Source organism: Anarrhichthys ocellatus, unplaced genomic scaffold (genome assembly GCF_004355925.1).
Source record: "Anarrhichthys ocellatus isolate YVR2014 unplaced genomic scaffold, GSC_Weel_1.0 scaffold42, whole genome shotgun sequence".
Classification (NCBI taxonomy): Eukaryota; Metazoa; Chordata; class Actinopteri; order Perciformes; family Anarhichadidae; genus Anarrhichthys; species Anarrhichthys ocellatus.
This window is the reverse complement of record NW_022280072.1, coordinates 1,149,562-1,165,981: the sequence shown is the minus strand read 5'-3', so window position 1 is coordinate 1,165,981 and position 16,420 is coordinate 1,149,562. Positions and strand designations below refer to the sequence as shown.

Below are 16,420 nucleotides of genomic sequence, written 5' to 3'. Positions count from 1 at the left end.
TGTGTGTGTGTGTGTGTGTGTGTGTGTGTGTGTGTGTGTGTGTGTGTCACCCACAGGTCAGGCCTGTGCTATTAGAGTAAGTGGTGTTTCCCCCTCAGTCATCTAAGCAGTACACAGACCCTCATTGTTTCCTGTTTTCACTGTGTGCAGAGAGAGTCCAGGCCGAGATAGATGCTGTGGTCGGTTCATCCAAGAAGCCTTCTGTGACTGACAAAGAAACGATGCCTTACACCAATGCAGTCATCCACGAAATCCAGAGAATGGCCAACATCCTTCCCCTCAATTTGGTCCGCATGACGGTCAAGGAAACCACGCTGGACAAGTACACAATCCCAAAGGTACACCATGCTCATATGAGAAAGTATTGCATTATCTGAGAATTTAACTTTGTTTTCTAAGTTGGATTTTCTGACAGCATAGCTTTCAAATATGGTGCTTTTTGGCAACCAACTGAAAAACAGAGGAAGCTTAACTTCAGAGAATAAGTGAACCAAATCTGCAAGTTGATTTCCATGATGTATTGAAGTGAACTGAACAACCAAGGACGATAATGACTTCCTGTAAGGTAAGAAATTAGTTTAAAATAATCATAATTAATGTAGAAAATACATTTATTGAGTTATGATCACCCGTTATAAGTAATGGGCCTAAAATGTACAAAACCACTGTTGCACTTTTGTTGTGCTAATTATAGATTAGCAGGCATTTTACAGTTAATAAATGAATCAACAAAATACTACATGTGTCCATTTGGAAGCTCTTCTGGGAGCGTTTGATCATATCGCATAATAATCAGCCCAGTTGTCATGCAGTTCAAATTTCTTTGGAGCACAGAAGTTCTGGTGCATGTTTGCTTATTTGTCGAGATTAAAGATACATTCCTGAAAAGTAGAGTCTCTGTTTGATTTCCCGTTTTCATCGATGACATTTCCTCAGGGCACCATCATCATGCCGACACTGACCTCGGTTCTACGTGATGAGTCCATGTGGGAAACTCCACACACCTTCAACCCTCAACACTTTCTGGACCAGGACGGCAAATTCAGGAAGAGAGAAGCCTTCCTTCCCTTTTCAGCAGGTCAGTCAGTAGTTACAACGCTGTAGAAGTCAGTAATACGTTGTTTCAACCTTAAGGGCTTTACAGATGAAAACAACACAAAAAGATAGATACTATTGCTTGCCAGCAATCATTTGCATGTTTAAGCATTTACTCGGCCTGCATCGAATAGTTCGAAGCTAAACATTCAGCTTGTATCCATATTTGTTGCAGATAAGCTTTAAAAACCAACATTTTCACTACGGCTTTCCGCACACAGTGACGAGTTTTATTTATTAAAGATTCAAAATCTTTGTGAGGAACTTTAAACTTATTATTAAACAGTCTCAATGTAATACCGATGCCACTTTATGACCTACTGTACATAAGTAAACGAGACCATCAGCGTAAAGATGGACCTTTTGTATATAGTTATTCTTAATGACTGTAAAATGGTGCCACCGGGTCAAAGTCAGATGAAATCATGCAGGTTCACTCCGGAAACATCCGGCTTCATTGCCGCCTTTGGAAGCTCACCAAAAATCATCACAAAAATGCTTAATTAAAAACAGACTAACTCATTAAATCTTAAGAATCACATTATTTATTAGAAAACCTCAATAGAAGCTTCGATTTAAAAAAAGAAAAAAACAACAGCCCTGCTACCATTAATCATAGTTGGGAGGGTATCAGGTTGCATGTCTATTATTTGGTTGTTTCAGACTCTGAGCTGCAGCAATATGATATGGTCAAAGTAAATAAAAGTTGTGGTGTTGTTGTCCTCTCAGGGAAGCGCGTGTGTCTCGGGGAGCCGCTGGCCAGGATGGAGTTATTCCTCTTCTTCACCTCCCTCCTCCAGAGGTTTTCTTTATCGCCGCCGGCTGGAGAGCAGCCCAGTCTGGACTTCAAGTTAGGAGCCACTCTCTGTCCCAAACCGTACCGCCTCTGTGCCGTACCGCGATAGACCAACACAATGAATCAATGTGTGACTCTACGCGTATCTTGCAATACATCAACTTTACTATCATCTAGTAAAACATAATGTGCCCGTCGTTCTTTTTCATCTCGATAAGCTTTTTAATAAGATTTTATGTTATAAATGTGACCTACTGTCTTCAAAAGCATATCACAGTTCACTCATTTCTTAAATACTTTCCACAGCACATTGTTTTTGTCAGATTTGCTAAACCTTTACATTTGTGTAACTGAATGGGTTAGTCGATGTTGACACTGGTTTCAGTCGGAGGTTTTGCAGGTGAGAAAAACACTCACATTAGAGAATCCCACATTAGTCTCAGTGGTGTTTATCAACCTGTATGATGCCTGCTGTTATTCTGAGTTTAATCTGCAGTTAACTGGATGTTTCAGTCATGAAATTTATGTGACAAAAAATGTTTCATCTACCTCCGATTAATATGAGAAAGCGCTTTACGTGACAGAAAGTAACACTTTGAGGTGTTTCTCTTAAATTTAACCTTTTGTTTAATTTTTTGAATTGACATATAAAAACATCAAAGTTGAAGCTTGAGGTCTCCTTTCATGTGAACATGCACCTCGTCTCACTTCTGGGTTTCCCCTGTAAAGCTTTTGAAGTCAGAAATGGAAAATAAACAGCGAGGAGCTTGAGAACGTCTGTCTCTGCTTCTTTTTTCTCAAACACAGTCGACACTCTGAAGGAATACGAACATACGCAAGCAGCTAAATGAGAACAAATATGGGAGTTTAATAATTTATTTTGTATTGTGAAGTGACCTCTTTAGGACTAAAAGTGTAAGTTTGTTTTACCAACCTTGCTACTTAAAAGGAAAACCAATACATGTGTATGTATTGTCAGTAAATCATATTTTAATGTTTACTTCAGTGTTTACCTTTCTGTTCATCAGCACGTTTTAAGGTTTACTGTAAAACCCCTCAAAAGTGTCGGGACTAATGGAAATAGGTTGCTGTGAAGCTACTGTCAGCAGCTTTTTCAAAGTATAAAATGACATGTTACATGGTACACTTGATTATCTGCTAACAGCAGTGCGTGTAATGAGAGCAGCGTTGCTGCATTGCTGACATTCAAAGTCAACTCAGCCTTTTGTGGTGATGAAAAACAGGCAGAGAAGTGGGACAACAACGTTCAAAGTTTCTCAGTTTGCCAAAATACCACCAAACTAGGTCACTGGCCTCTTTTAAGATGTCTCATTCGTGCAAAAAGAGATCACTTCAGTCCGATTCATCTCACAAAGCTTTGAAAGCAAGTCGACTGTGGAAGATGCAACGATGGCTTAAAACGGTTGGATTTTATCTCGTGAAACTCTGGTGAGCTTTATCTGAACACGTCTGCTAATGTTACTTCATGGTATCTTTGACAAGAGAAGAAAATGCAGAAAACCCAAATTACTTCTGCATTCAACATTTCTATCAACTTCAATGTTTCATGAAATGAAATGTTGAGATTTGACCCAGTGCATGTTGATTCTCTGCAGGATAACACAGTGACATAAATGTCTCTTTACTGCCGTGGTGCACGTGTCACAGAGCTAAAGTTCAACAAAACAGTGCGTCTTCCTCATTTTAGCTGGAATGTGTACACTGACGGCCGAGGTAAGTTTTGAACATCACATACGGAAAGAAATTCCCGTTGAAGTGATTCTTTAGAAAGAAATACCTTTTTGTTTTTCAGCTGCCGAGTTAAGCCGAGTGGATTCTAAGAGGTTAAGAAAGATGAGCTGAGATGAATCTCTCCTCAACCTTGTGGAGATTAATTATTATACTTCTCAGTTTTCCCATCAAGCGTGAGTATCCATCCATCCACATCACTACTATCAGCCTGTTTCTGGCTCTGATTCAGTGAGGAAAATGTTTCATAGCAAAGCCAATGCACATATATAATGGGAAGAGAGGGAATCATCTTGGGATTGAAACTTGTTCACTGTACGGCCGGCATTCAAATGCACCATTGCTTTGGATTGTACTGCTGTGAAACCCTCTGGGTGTGTTTTATTGTGGACAGGTGGCCCTTTGCTCCCAGCTGGCTGCCAGCGCTTCAATGGCTCTGGCTACCTGACAGTAAAACCAGCTCCACTCTTCCTCATCGGCTCGAACCTCACAGTGTACTGCCGCATCCTGACATGTGAGCGGAGGTAGAAAATACGATCAAATATTATACGATACAATATGAATTATTGTCATCTGTATTTACATTTTTTATGTATAAAAGGCTTTTCAGAGATGTTCAGATGCAGTCGTGTTTTTGTCTTCCAGTTTCACAATATCCCTAGAGCTGAATGGTAAGACTGTGGCTTCTCAGAAGAAAGTCAACTGCACCACGATGATGTTCAGTCTGTTCAATGTGCAGAAACCAAATTCCATATTGCGCTGCAAGCTGGAGAATGATCAACTGTCTAAGGTTGTCACTGGACTGGACCTACACGGCGGGCGTATGTACATTTACCAATCATATGAGGTTGGGATTGTGGGAATTAGAAAGAAAAAGCAATATTTTTAGAGAGTATTTATGTGTGTTTTGGGTGGTTACTATCGTGATTCTGCAAGGTGGCCGGCCTGGGTGCATTCATTCCTTAATTTCTGGTAGTTTTATGTCGTCAAAGAGGAGTATCATCAGTCCGACGACCCCTGGGGGAAACCGATAGCTGGGCCTGTTTTTGTGGCTTTAGCTGCGTATGAGAGTCTCATTCAGGGGTTTAAAACTCACTTGAGTTCATGGGCCACATACAACCAGGCGGCAAAGTCTGAAGAGTGAAACCAATGCAGAAGTGCCTTAAACCTGCATTCTGTATAATGGGACATTAGGGGGCGACTCCTCCGGTTGGAAAAAGAAGTCGGATTGTATAGAAGTCTATGAGAAAAAGACTCTACTTCAAACCAAGAACCCGTTTAACGAACACATCGACTTCAAAATGAGGGAACGTGAAGAGCAAAACTGCTGACTCATTTTACCGGGTTTGAGGACTCATTCCTGCCTCTTGTTACTTTTAGCAGGACGGCACAACCTCAAGTGGACAGGAAGGAAGCAGTGCATTTAATAAAGAAATTGGAATACGTGACATTTCTGGAATTTACACACTTAGCAAAGTCATCCAATAGGCCCGATTGGTCCCTTTGGCACCCCTGGTCTAATTACAGAGTCACATGTGGAGAATACATTATGCAATATCATATTCATCACTATGGTTTCATGAGTGTATAATCCCCTGAGACTAAGAATCTTTGTGTTTTCGTTAGCTTAGAATGAGCCCTTCAAAAATCTACACAGGGAGCAAGTCCTCTTCAAGGAGTCGTGTTTCTACAGTAGCCCAGAGTGGACAAACCAAACACTCCCTAGAGAGAGCCTTCCACAGGTTTACGTAACCTGAAGGCCGCTGTAGCTCTCAGACACACTTGGAAATGAGCAGGGGGTTGTTCTGTTGGTTGTTCTGTTGGTTGCAATTTGCAACCTTTGCCACTAGATGCCACTAAACCCAACACACTGCTCCTTTAACACTGGGATGGGCAGCTCTCATAGAAGAATAAGTAAACGAACGTGTTCAAAAATATGAAGTATTAAAAAGCTTGAAGAAGCAAAACTTGATTTTCAAAAAATTTAAAGTTTGAATGAAGCTGGAGAAAATTCTCCCGTGATTCTGTCATTCTTTTTGTCAATGAGCACTCTGGTAGAAATAGATTTGTTTTGCGTTAACAGGCATACAAAATGTCAGTGGCGTGCTTTCATTATTTTTCTAATCTGTTTTTCATCCTCTGTGCTTAAAGTCCCTCCAGATAAACCTAAAAACGTTCTCTGTGAAATATCAAGGAGCTCTGATTTTATGACCTGCTCATGGGAGAGAGGACGGGAAACGCACCTCCTCACTACCTACAACATTTCACTCAGCAGGTATGGTGTTAATTATAGGTCCAATGAAGTTATTGCCTTGTTTTCTTGCCCATAAGACAACAACAAACCGTACTTTTAATTTTGTTTATCAGAGAAAATGGGACCCAGATGCTGTTGGATCAGATCCAGGATGCTGAAGAAATCACCATACCCCGAGCAAAGCTAGATGAAAACAATACACACCAGTTGAATATCGCTGCTTACAACCACTTTGGATCATCGCGATCTGATCCGTTCTTCCTCTGTGTGAAGGATATAGGTAAGCTCAACACTTTCTCTTTAAGGAGTGTTATTTTAAGATTTATTCTATCTGAAGTATTTCCAACAGAAATGAGTCATCCTGTTCATTCCTGTTAAGTGTCGTGTTATTCTACCGTCGTCACAGTTTGACTGATTTAACCTGGCTATCAGCAAACCGTTTCTCTGTTTTTGTAATATTTCTTTGAAGGGGAACAATTGCCCCGCCGACTCGGCCCACAACTTGTTGCTGTTTCAGTCGTTGACTTTTTGAGTCATTACCGAACTGTTATATAGTTTTGTTTTGGAGTTATTTGTGCGTGCTGGGAGTGGCAGCCATAATCCCACTGGATAATGGCTGCCACTTGTGTGCATGCTTCTTCTGTGTTCTTTTGTATTGCAGTAATACCAGAAACCCCTCGTATCCTGCAGATAGAGTTTGGGCATAACTCCAAAGCAGCCCTGTTGCAGTGGAAAACTTCTGGATCCTCAGAGAGTCTCAGATTCGATGTCCGACTCCGCATAGATAATGGCTCTTGGGTAAAGTGATGCCGTGGCGCTCGTGATGGCTTTGTGGTTATTTGCAGCGGCCGTGTGACTTATTGCCTTGATGTTTTCTAGGAAGTGGGAGAGGGAACAGAGCCCACTGAGGGTCTGATTCAAGTGGATGGACTGAGGCCTCTGACTGATTATGAGTTCAAGATGAGAACATGTAGCTCGCCCGGGTCAAACTCCAGCAAAAGGTCGTTCTGCAGCAAATGGAGCCCATCTGTTGGGGGGAAAAGTCCGGGAAAAGGCGAGCTCACAATTCTTACTTATCATGCAACAGAGGCAATCTGATACCCGTGATGATGTGAGAGTTTGTCGTCAGTGAAACAAAACCCACAACTTGTGGCTCAACTTTATCTTTAGGTCCATCTCAGCAGATGCACGTGTGGAGGATGCTAGGCGGCCTGGGGACCGATGGGCTGCGGTTGGTGACGGTTTTGTGGAAGGTAATGTGTCAAAGCTGTTCAAAGTATTGTGATACTTGGCCGTAGAAGTCATTATAAAGTGCTTAATAATGTGTTTTGATTATAGTTAAGTGTTAAGCTTTATGTATATTTATGACTTTAATTATACAGTGTAATAAGCAGATTAAAATGCATTATAGGTAAGTTTTTAATGCATTATAGACATTAGAGACAGTTATTTTGGTAACACTCTCTTGGCAAAGACCTGCTAGACTGTACCCAGCCAAGAAATAGTCACACAGCCTCCCATGAAACCACAATTTGTTGTTTTTACTCTTTGGTTTTAGTATAGATTAAACACAGGAGTTATAACGTGTTAATTAGTGAGCATTAAAGGTGCCAGTAGGTACCTTTCCCCTGTTTCCAGTATTTATTCAGAGCTAAACTACCCATCTGGTGGCTATGGGTTCATATTTAATTTACAGAAATAACAATGGTATCAATCTTCTCATCTAACGACTGACAAGAAACCAAAATAAATAAATATATAATTTATAAATAACCATATTCCTCAAACTGTCGTAATAGTCCTTTATAACGGATGGATAAGTGATGGGTGGACTTCTTCCTCAGCCTCCATCTCCAGACGATTACAGCGGCGCGGTGCAAAACTACGAGATCTTTCTGGGTAATGACCAGAAACAGGAAGTGACCTGTCCTGCTGCTTTGAGCCGGTGTTCACTTCAGGTACCAGCAGAGCTCCGGGCACTAAGCGTCAGTGCTGTCACCTCGTACGGGACGTCTCCACCGGCTGACGTGCCACTTGGACGCTCAGGTGAACCCATATTAGATACGCAGAAGATAAAAACCTTCATGTTTAAGTTGCAAAGAGAAAGAGAAAGATAGAGTGTGCTCATGTCTTGATGTCTAACTGTTTAGGTGTTTTTGGACCCATTTTGAGAGAGTTGGCTCCTGCAGCTAATGGCAGCTCCGTGTTGGTCTCCTGGTCGTGGCCGGGGAACAGACGCCCGTCAACATCTGGAGAGGAACCACTGCACTACGTGTTAGAGTGGACAAGTGTGCCTGTGGCAGAGCTGCAGTGGCAAAAAGTGCCTAAAAATCAAAACGGCACTTTCATCAGAGGTACACACACACACACACACACAAAAGAAAATGGTATTGCATCACATAACATGGCACACAAAGTTTAGAAATGTCTTCAGAGATAAAGCAGTGGCCTCTTGTGGGCAGTCGGTGAATTACACCAGTTTGTGCTTTTCTAGTTCTAGTTTCTGGAACATCTGTTCTCAACTCTCAACCAAAGGTGAGTGTTTGTGAAACATGGTGGCGCTCGTGGTGAGAGTGTTAAAGTTTCCCTCTGTGTTGTTTCAGGTCTGAGTGCAGGTGTGAGGTACAATGTCTCTCTGTATGCTGTGACCAGCAGAGGCGTCAGTGCTCCATCATCCAGTCTGGTCTACTCCAAAGAACAGAGTGAGATTCTTAGACAACACAATGTCCCCAAAACTACAATTTTACAATTTAAATATCATCTGAGTTTATTAAACATTTAAGAGGGATGAAGACAACACATGGTATACGGCCTCTGTCTCATTGTACGTGTTTCAGAGCCAGCGTCTGGTCCCAGCATGTCAGTTCTGGTCCATGACTCCAGACGGATCCTGATCCAGTGGGACGAGCTGCCTGTAGTCAAGCAGAAAGGCGTCATCACAAACTACACCATCTATCTCCAGACGCTGGACTCCAGCAACACAGAACTCAGCGGTGAGCTTTTGAGTGCATTACATGGGCATAACATGGCATAACATGGGCAAATTCAAAGTGGGTGTGATGTGAATGGGCTAAATTCACATCATGGAAAATGTGTTTTCTAAATTCTATAATCAAATTTTTCCAATGCTGTGAGCACCGAGAACGAAAATCCATTAACCTCCGTTGTATTGTGGTGCCAGCTATTTGAAAACGTGACTTATCCTGTAAAAAGGACGAAACTGTTTGCTCGGCTGGATTCCACCGGGGCCGTGTTGTTTGATCTAAAGGTTTGGAGGGAACACAACTCTGCTGTGAATCGTTTCCTGTTCTTGCACAGAAAAAGGACTTCTCTTTTACGGTGCTCGGTTAACCGTATGTTGTATGTGCGTGTACTTTACCTTGGCTTTCTACCACACCCCTGTGTGTGCACATGTGTGGGAAATTTAAATCCGCAGTAGTCTGCATGTATTGTGTTACATAATGGAAAGTGTGCAGCCAGCATTGATACTCCCCTCCCACAAAGTCAGCAGCAGGGTATTTCACCTTTCACTTCCAGTAAGGTGGTGAAAGTCAGACAGCAAACTGATGGTTGCTCTTTTTGAATCTTCTGTGATTAATTACCTCCACCAAGGAGATCACGTTTTTTGGTTCAGTTGGATTTTCATGAAACTTGGTGGAAGAGTGTAGCATGAAGAACACATTAAATATCCGAGCGGATCCGAATTTCGGGGCGGATTCACGTATTATAAATACCCGGGTTATTTCCCAGAAGACAATCTGTCTTTTAAAAGTTAATCTGTCTTTTTTTAAAACGAGTGTCTCACAAAGAAACTGACGCTCAAATTAGGTCACTGTCATAAAAACAAATAGTGTTTTTCTTTTGCTGCAAGGAAAAAATAATTCAAGCGACGCTTCCATCAGCAATGGATTATGGTGGTATTTCATTTATGCATGCAAATGTATTAATGTTAGATCCAGTAAATCATGCTGCGTTTCCATTTGTCTCATTTCAGTTTGTATGAGACAGGGGGTTTGTTTTCTTTATACAAGCACAGAAGAAAACACCATTTTATTTTTCTGTATAAGGCCATATTACACAAACTGCCTCCTTGTCTATGTTCTCTATTGAAACCAAAAACGATCAGCAGCTGCAAACTCTAATCATGCAGACAACTGAGATACCTCATCCCGAGAACCTTCCCCGTTTCTGGTGAAGCGGGGATTTTGCATGTAAGATTTTAAAAACAGGATTAAGCATCATTTGTCCCAGCACTGAATTCTCTTTTATTTAACTTTTTTTTAGGTTTTTTATGTTGTTTTTAGCTTTTTTACCGTTAACTTTTATGGCGCTATCTTGGCCAGGACCCCCTTGTAAAGGAGATTCATAATCTCAGTCGGATTATCCTGGTTAGATAAAGTTTTAAGAAAATAAATAAATGATTGTTCACTTTTGTTAACGTTGCGAGATAGGGCCCTTCTAGTTATTTATTGAAACAGCTAATACCCACATAAGAGCCGATGGAGCACAACAGATGCTTCATACTTTGACATTTGCTAGTTTTATCGTCTCAGAAGGCCTGACTTGGAGTTGTATGCTACAAACCTCTTGGATGGCAATTTCTCGATGTACAACTGTGGAATGCAGACGTTCACTAGTGAGCAAATTGATCTTTCAAACACTGGTTGTCATCGTTTTCACAGAGACTTCTGTGAATCATAGAGTTCTCTAGAACTGTGTTTGACCACGAACAGGAAGCTATGTGGCTACCTGCACACATGCAACCGTTATGGTTGCTACTAACCAGCGTGCTTCACACACTATTTCTGGAGCTTCAGTGTGAAAATACCTGAGAGCTTACTTTTTCCTGTTTCTTATGCGACATCTTTTGTGTGTGTGGTCTGTATGCAATCACTTCTATAAGTAATTTTATCGAAAGTTTCACTTTAGTTGCAGGAAATAATTCTGCATACTCTTGGGTGCTCCTGCAAATGATGATGTACTTTAGCAACAGAAAAATTAAGCTCAGGTCGAGAGTCAGAATGTCAAACTCGAGGCTTTAAAACAGCAGACCCCCACCCTAAAGCATCCCCTGCTTTATGGTCTATTTGACTCGAAATGGAGCATCATTTACTAAATGAACATCATGCTGTATTGAAGAAGACTTGAAACTAGAGATTGAGACCATAAACTCATGTTTACAATGTTTACTGAGGTAATAAATCAAGAGAGAAGTAGAGTCATTTTCTGATGGACTTAAATGCAGTATGACTTCTTTTTGCAACCAGAAGAGTCGCCCCCTGCTGGCCATTAGACAGAATGCAAGTTTAACACAATGGCTTCCCTCTTCAGAACCAGAGTTTGCCGCCTGGTTGGTAGAAACTCCAGATACCAAAATATTTGCGAACAAGCGCTGAAAGAAGTGAGTTTTTCTTGATTGAAAATTAATTGTTCAGCAGTAGTCAATTTAGAGACTTTCAGAGGTAGAGCAGGTCGTCTCCCACTATGAAGATCGGCGGTTTGATCCCCGGTTCATCCAGTTGATGTGTCCTTGGGCAAGACACTTAACCCCATTGCTCCCGAAAGCTGTTCCTTCAATTACTGACTTCCGCCTGATTGTAGCAATTGAATTAATGCAGTTAAATTTGCCTAACTGCATATTTTTAAACATAAAATATCTACAGCAACAGTAATTGTGACATTTGCTCTCCTCCAGTGACGGTGCCCGGCTCCGGCCCCAGACGGATGTGGCTGGACTGTCCTGAAGGAGCTCTGGCTCTGCAGCTGACTGCATCCACCTCGGCAGGAGAAGGGCAGCGGGGGAACCGGATCTGCTCTCAGCCTGAAAGCCCTGCAGGTCAGTCTCCTGCTGCCATCACGTGCCCACACTGACACCAACATCAAGGCTGTTCTGTGGAAGCAGTTGCCTATAACTGTAATCCCCCCACACACACCCACCCCCTCCCATTTTAATGTCTGGACAATTAAAGAGTTTTAATAACTCTCTGACTCTATCTGTTCCCTTCTTGTCTCCTGTAGTTGGCCTGCTGATTGTGGCGGTTTTCATCGTCACCCTCTTTATAGCGATCATAGCCAACCTGATGTGCTGGAGCTGTGTGAGGCAAAGGTATTATTATTCATGCTCATTGTTTTGTGGAAAACAACAGTCATCATCTTATAATAGCGAAAGTGTTCTGATGATGAACATCACTTTTGTCCTTCAATCTCCTGCAACGGATTTTGAACGTGCATAGCTTTTGTTTTACAAGTAACCGGGATGGATGCCACTGTGGCTGATTTGAAATGCCACACCACAACACGAGCACATGAACAAGAAGCCACACAGCTAACATGAACAGAAAAAACCCCAGCTGTCGAAAAAAACATCATACTCTGTATATGTGGTCAAAGCACCCCGATCTGATACTGAGTGTGTGCTCCAAAATGTGTCATCTCCATCATTAGTAACACACAGTAGCCATTGGTGGAATATAACGAAGTATATTAACTCAAATATTTCCATTTGAATGCCCCTTAATACTTACAACATCATATTGTGCTTTTTACCTCATTCCATCTATGTGACAACTTCAGTTATTTAGCAGATTTAGAGAATGAACGTTAGCTCCACCTTTACCAGCGGAAAACAGTCATGAACACATTAATGCATCACTAATTATAAACCAATAGTACAATAGACATTGTTCTGAAATGGGACCATTCAGCATCATGAGTATTTGGTTTTTTTAATACTTTTGTACTTTTATTTAAGTAAGATTTTGAACACATGACGTTTACTTGTTTACACTGTTGTGTTGCTACTTTTACTTACGTACTGCTACACTGACAGTAGCAGAATAACAATGTTTTAGTTTTTTACTTTTGCACATTTTGCATCATTACTCTGATAATAAACTATCATTATCAATACTGGGGAAACTGCTCTGACTTTAAAAACCTTGTTGTCTTTCTATCTCAGGATCAAACAGAAGTGTATGTCGTGGGGACCTGCCTGGCTTCATGAAAACTTACCAAAACTAGGAAACAGTAATGCCATCCGACTTCTGGAGGTAATAACAGCAAGCCGATGAAGCCAACATGTGTTGACATTCACGCTTTCCTTTTTTTGTGTGAACTGCTGTCACCAAAATAGCAACAGCTAGCAACTGCACCAACACCAACAGTACTTAAAACAGTTTTGAAACATGATTAAAAACAACAACACTAGTTTCTAAATGTTTACTCATCTGAACCAAAGCAGGAAGTGATGTTATTCTCTGCTTTCACAATGACAACTTTATGAGCTGCTGTAAGTGAACACCAGAGACACGTTTGTATATTTGCATTATATTCATCACTTCTAACTGTGCTTTTCTTTGTTTTTGGTCAGCAGCAGTACGGAAGTGAACCGTCCTTCTCGTCCACACACAGCGACCCTCCGCTGTCGCCCATCAGTTTCATCTCTCAGGGGGGCGACGTGTACCCCACCGTCCACATCGACATATCCCACATCGGGTCGGGACCCACGGCGGAGACACCTTTGCTAACGTCAGACTCCGGGACGATGCTTGTTGACAGCCTGCTGGAACATGTCAGCTACAAACCCCAGATTGCCACATCAGCTCAATTAGGAGAGGAGTGGAAGGAGACAGAGGACGAGCAGAGGGACGTACCGTCAAATGGGGAGGAAGACAAATGTGTATTTGGAGGATTGCTGGGAGCCTTTCTGTCCAGCGCCAAGGTGGATTTCTCTGATCCACCCCTGGGGCTGACCCTCAGCTCTGTCGGTGGTCTTCTGTGGCCTAAAAGTCCCGAAACAACAAGTTTCTTGAATGGAGGCTTCCTACTAGGGAGGAGGGGGACTGAGAACGAGGTGGAAGCGGATTCGCCCTCTCTGGATTTACAACAGGGTGAAATAATGACTCCTGACACTGAGGACACTTGTTTATCTCAGCATACAGTTGAGACAACACTGACTGGTGGTTATTTCCCCCAAGCAGCCGCTGTGAGCAGCACGACACTGTGGGACACACAGAGGTAGCAGGGACGATGAGAAGGACACAAACAAACAGGACCATCTGCACTACTAAACTGATTTCAAAGAAAGCATTATATTCAAGCGCCACTTTGCTTGAATAACACCACGCTGCTGGAAACCCAGGCTGTACTGCTGGGCCCGCTGGAGGGAAGGGAGGCACGGGAGAACCAGGACTGAGCGGGGCGGACTGTCAGACCCTGCTGCTGTATAAAAAGAAAGGTTTTCTACATGACAACTTTCGTCCACTGACCGCCATTAAATCAACACAAAATGAAAAGTTCCTTGTCATAACTTGAATAAATGACGTCATGTTTATTTTGAGTTTGACTGAATGCCATTCTAATAAGTGTTTAGCAATAGTCACCATTGTTAGTTATAGATAGATGGATGGATAGATGGACTGTATTACACTGTTACAGCAGTTGAGCTGAAAAGACAAAGATAGTATGCAAAAAAACTACACAATACAGCACCGTCATGAAGTTAGGGTTTTAATTTGTCTAACGCTTTCGTATTACAACCAAACACCTGGACAACTAACGACGATCCCGTCAGCCTCGGCTGAACTTTGTGTTTGGTGATAATTAGCAAAAAGGTGGTGAACATGGCATGCACGTTAGCATGCTGATGTTAGCATTTAGCTCAAAGCACCGCTGTGCATAAGTACAACCACACAGAGCTGTTAGCATGCCTGTGTTATGTTGTTGCTAAGCTTTAGCTGCAGAATCAAGTCTGCAGCTATAAAATAACATTTCACATATTAATGAATGTGGTCTGATCTTTCTCCAGATGCTTCGTGGTATTCCTGATTAAATCCAAAAAAACTAAAACGAGACTAAGCTTTGTATGCTGGAGGAGGATTTACACCAGCTTTTCATGATCTGGCAACCAAAATGTGCTTCTTTCAGCTGGCTAATTGCTGATTTATAATGAATTTGTTATTTTTTAGCCGTTATTAAAGCCAAAGCAATGATTTGTTGAACCACCTAAAGTAAACATTGGGAGCTAAGACGTGTAACTCATCGTCATGCAGCAAAATAGCTGTTCCATATGAAGTGTTTCTGTAATTTTAATATTGGGGAGTGACCTGTGTTTTTTCATGTTAGCATTGTGTTATGTGGCGGTGAAGTGATGCCGAGTGTGAAATTGTTCCAAAACACACCCAAGCAAAAGTCAGTTGGGGGGTTTCCCTGTTACAGATAAGTGTATGGTATCGTTATCTGAACCATAGGTTTAACTTGTACACGCACCACCTGCTGTCACACTGTTTCTTAAGACTTCCTGAGCGTTGTCTCACTTCCTCATTGAGAAATCTCAAATTTCAGGAGGGTCTCTTCTTCACAGAGAGTCTTAATAATGAATCTTCAGGGGCCTCGATGTCTTTGAAAATCTTCTGCAGTTATTACTAATCCGGTGCATCTAAAGGTGAAATGTGGTGCAGCTTCAGAGGAAAGTCCCCCCACTGCATCACATGGGATGTGATTGACGGAGTGAGAGACTTTGGTGCTGTGTGGAAAATGTGATGGTGAAAAAGCATCTGAGGGTTTGTTGTGCTGAGGCAGGTGTCATACACTCCAAGATGTCATCTGAACAGCAGCCTGCAGACTTTCCTTATCAGGTCACAATATGTTCACTTCTCTTCCTTTTGGGATTCAGGACTATGTGGGATCAAACCTGCAACTAAACTTGATTACAATTATCAATTGTATACAGGTACGTTAAATTTGATCTCTGCATTTAACCCATCCGAAGCATTTAGGAGCGGTGGCATTGAACCACAAATCATCTGGTAGCTAACCATTGAGACAGATTGTTATGCTACAGTATTCTGTAGTAGTCTGGGGATGATGATCGACGGTCCGTCCGTCCGTCCCACGCTTGGTGGTTACGTGATACTTAAGGAACGCCTGGAGGGATTTTCTTCAAATTTGGCACCAACATCCTCTTAGACACAAGGATGAACTGATTCGATTTTGGTGGTCAAAGGTGCCTGTGACCTCACAAAACACTAGTTATTATGACAATTTCACACAAATGTCTTATAGGATAAAAGATGACATTTTGGACAGACCATAGATGTAAACTATCCTCCAGGTTCACCAGAAGCTCCTTCAGCTCAGACTCCGGCAGCAAACAGCCCGCCGTGGACAGACCCAGATCCGGCTTCGTTGCCGCCTGCAGTCCGAAGCTCCGTTGGTCCCCTCTGGTAGACTAACCAGCTGGAGACCCAGGCCGGATTGCTGGGCCCGCTGGAGGGATGTGCATGGTAGAACCAGAACCAGGACTGAGCGGGGAAGACTATCAGACCCTGCTGCAGCAACATCAGACGGTTTCTAAAGAGACGTCTGGTCCTTGGAAACACTACCACTTTTGTCCACAGGGACCGCCAAAATGAACACAAAATGAAAGTTCCTTGTAGTAGCTTTAAGTAAAACTAAGTATCATCAGCAAAAATATCAGAAGTAAAAGTTCTGAAAAAATGTTCCCTGTTAATTTAACTTTAACCAGT

At 42.1% G+C, this 16,420-nt stretch overlaps 2 protein-coding genes across 5 annotated transcripts in view; both read left to right on the top strand.

The window, feature by feature from the left end:
* The window catches only part of LOC116394924 (cytochrome P450 2J6-like), a 6,473-nt gene extending 3,808 nt beyond the window's left edge, over window positions 1-2,665 (top strand). The window contains exons 7-9 of the mRNA XM_031868327.1: window positions 151-338; window positions 937-1,078; window positions 1,825-2,665. Of these exons, the coding sequence (XP_031724187.1) occupies window positions 151-338; window positions 937-1,078; window positions 1,825-2,000 (506 nt within the window). The 3' untranslated portion in view covers window positions 2,001-2,665. The remainder of the gene's footprint in view (window positions 1-150; window positions 339-936; window positions 1,079-1,824) is intronic.
* Window positions 2,666-2,751: 86 nt separating this feature from the next.
* il23r (interleukin 23 receptor) lies at window positions 2,752-14,226 on the top strand. Of its 4 annotated transcripts, none has more exons than XM_031868326.1 (17): window positions 2,752-3,625; window positions 3,705-3,816; window positions 4,035-4,164; window positions 4,286-4,461; window positions 5,792-5,915; window positions 6,008-6,174; window positions 6,556-6,692; window positions 6,774-6,948; window positions 7,065-7,147; window positions 7,739-7,940; window positions 8,045-8,248; window positions 8,498-8,596; window positions 8,732-8,887; window positions 11,590-11,730; window positions 11,913-12,000; window positions 12,853-12,943; window positions 13,267-14,226. In XM_031868326.1, exons 2-17 carry the CDS (start codon window positions 3,756-3,758, stop codon window positions 13,912-13,914), a joined length of 2,682 nt encoding a protein of 893 aa, XP_031724186.1. In that variant the 5' UTR covers window positions 2,752-3,625; window positions 3,705-3,755; the 3' UTR covers window positions 13,915-14,226. The 4 variants fall into 4 exon arrangements, with proteins under 4 accessions (XP_031724186.1, XP_031724185.1, XP_031724183.1 ...); XM_031868325.1 differs by having other exon boundaries at window positions 13,264-14,226; XM_031868323.1 differs by having other exon boundaries at window positions 2,752-3,340; window positions 3,508-4,154; window positions 13,264-14,226.
* Window positions 14,227-16,420: the final 2,194 nt, after the last annotated feature.

What these genes read in the sequence shown, in the direction of transcription:
- il23r (XM_031868323.1), top strand. Translation starts at nt 3,913, where the DNA reads ATGGGAAGAGAGGGAATCATCTTGGGATTGAAACTTGTTCACTGTACG. An exon ending in ACTGGACCTACACGGCGGGC is followed by an intron (nt 4,462 to 5,791) that starts GTATGTACATTT and finishes CTGTGCTTAAAG; the next exon opens with TCCCTCCAGATAAACCTAAA. An exon ending in GCATAGATAATGGCTCTTGG is followed by an intron (nt 6,693 to 6,773) that starts GTAAAGTGATGC and finishes GATGTTTTCTAG; the next exon opens with GAAGTGGGAGAGGGAACAGA.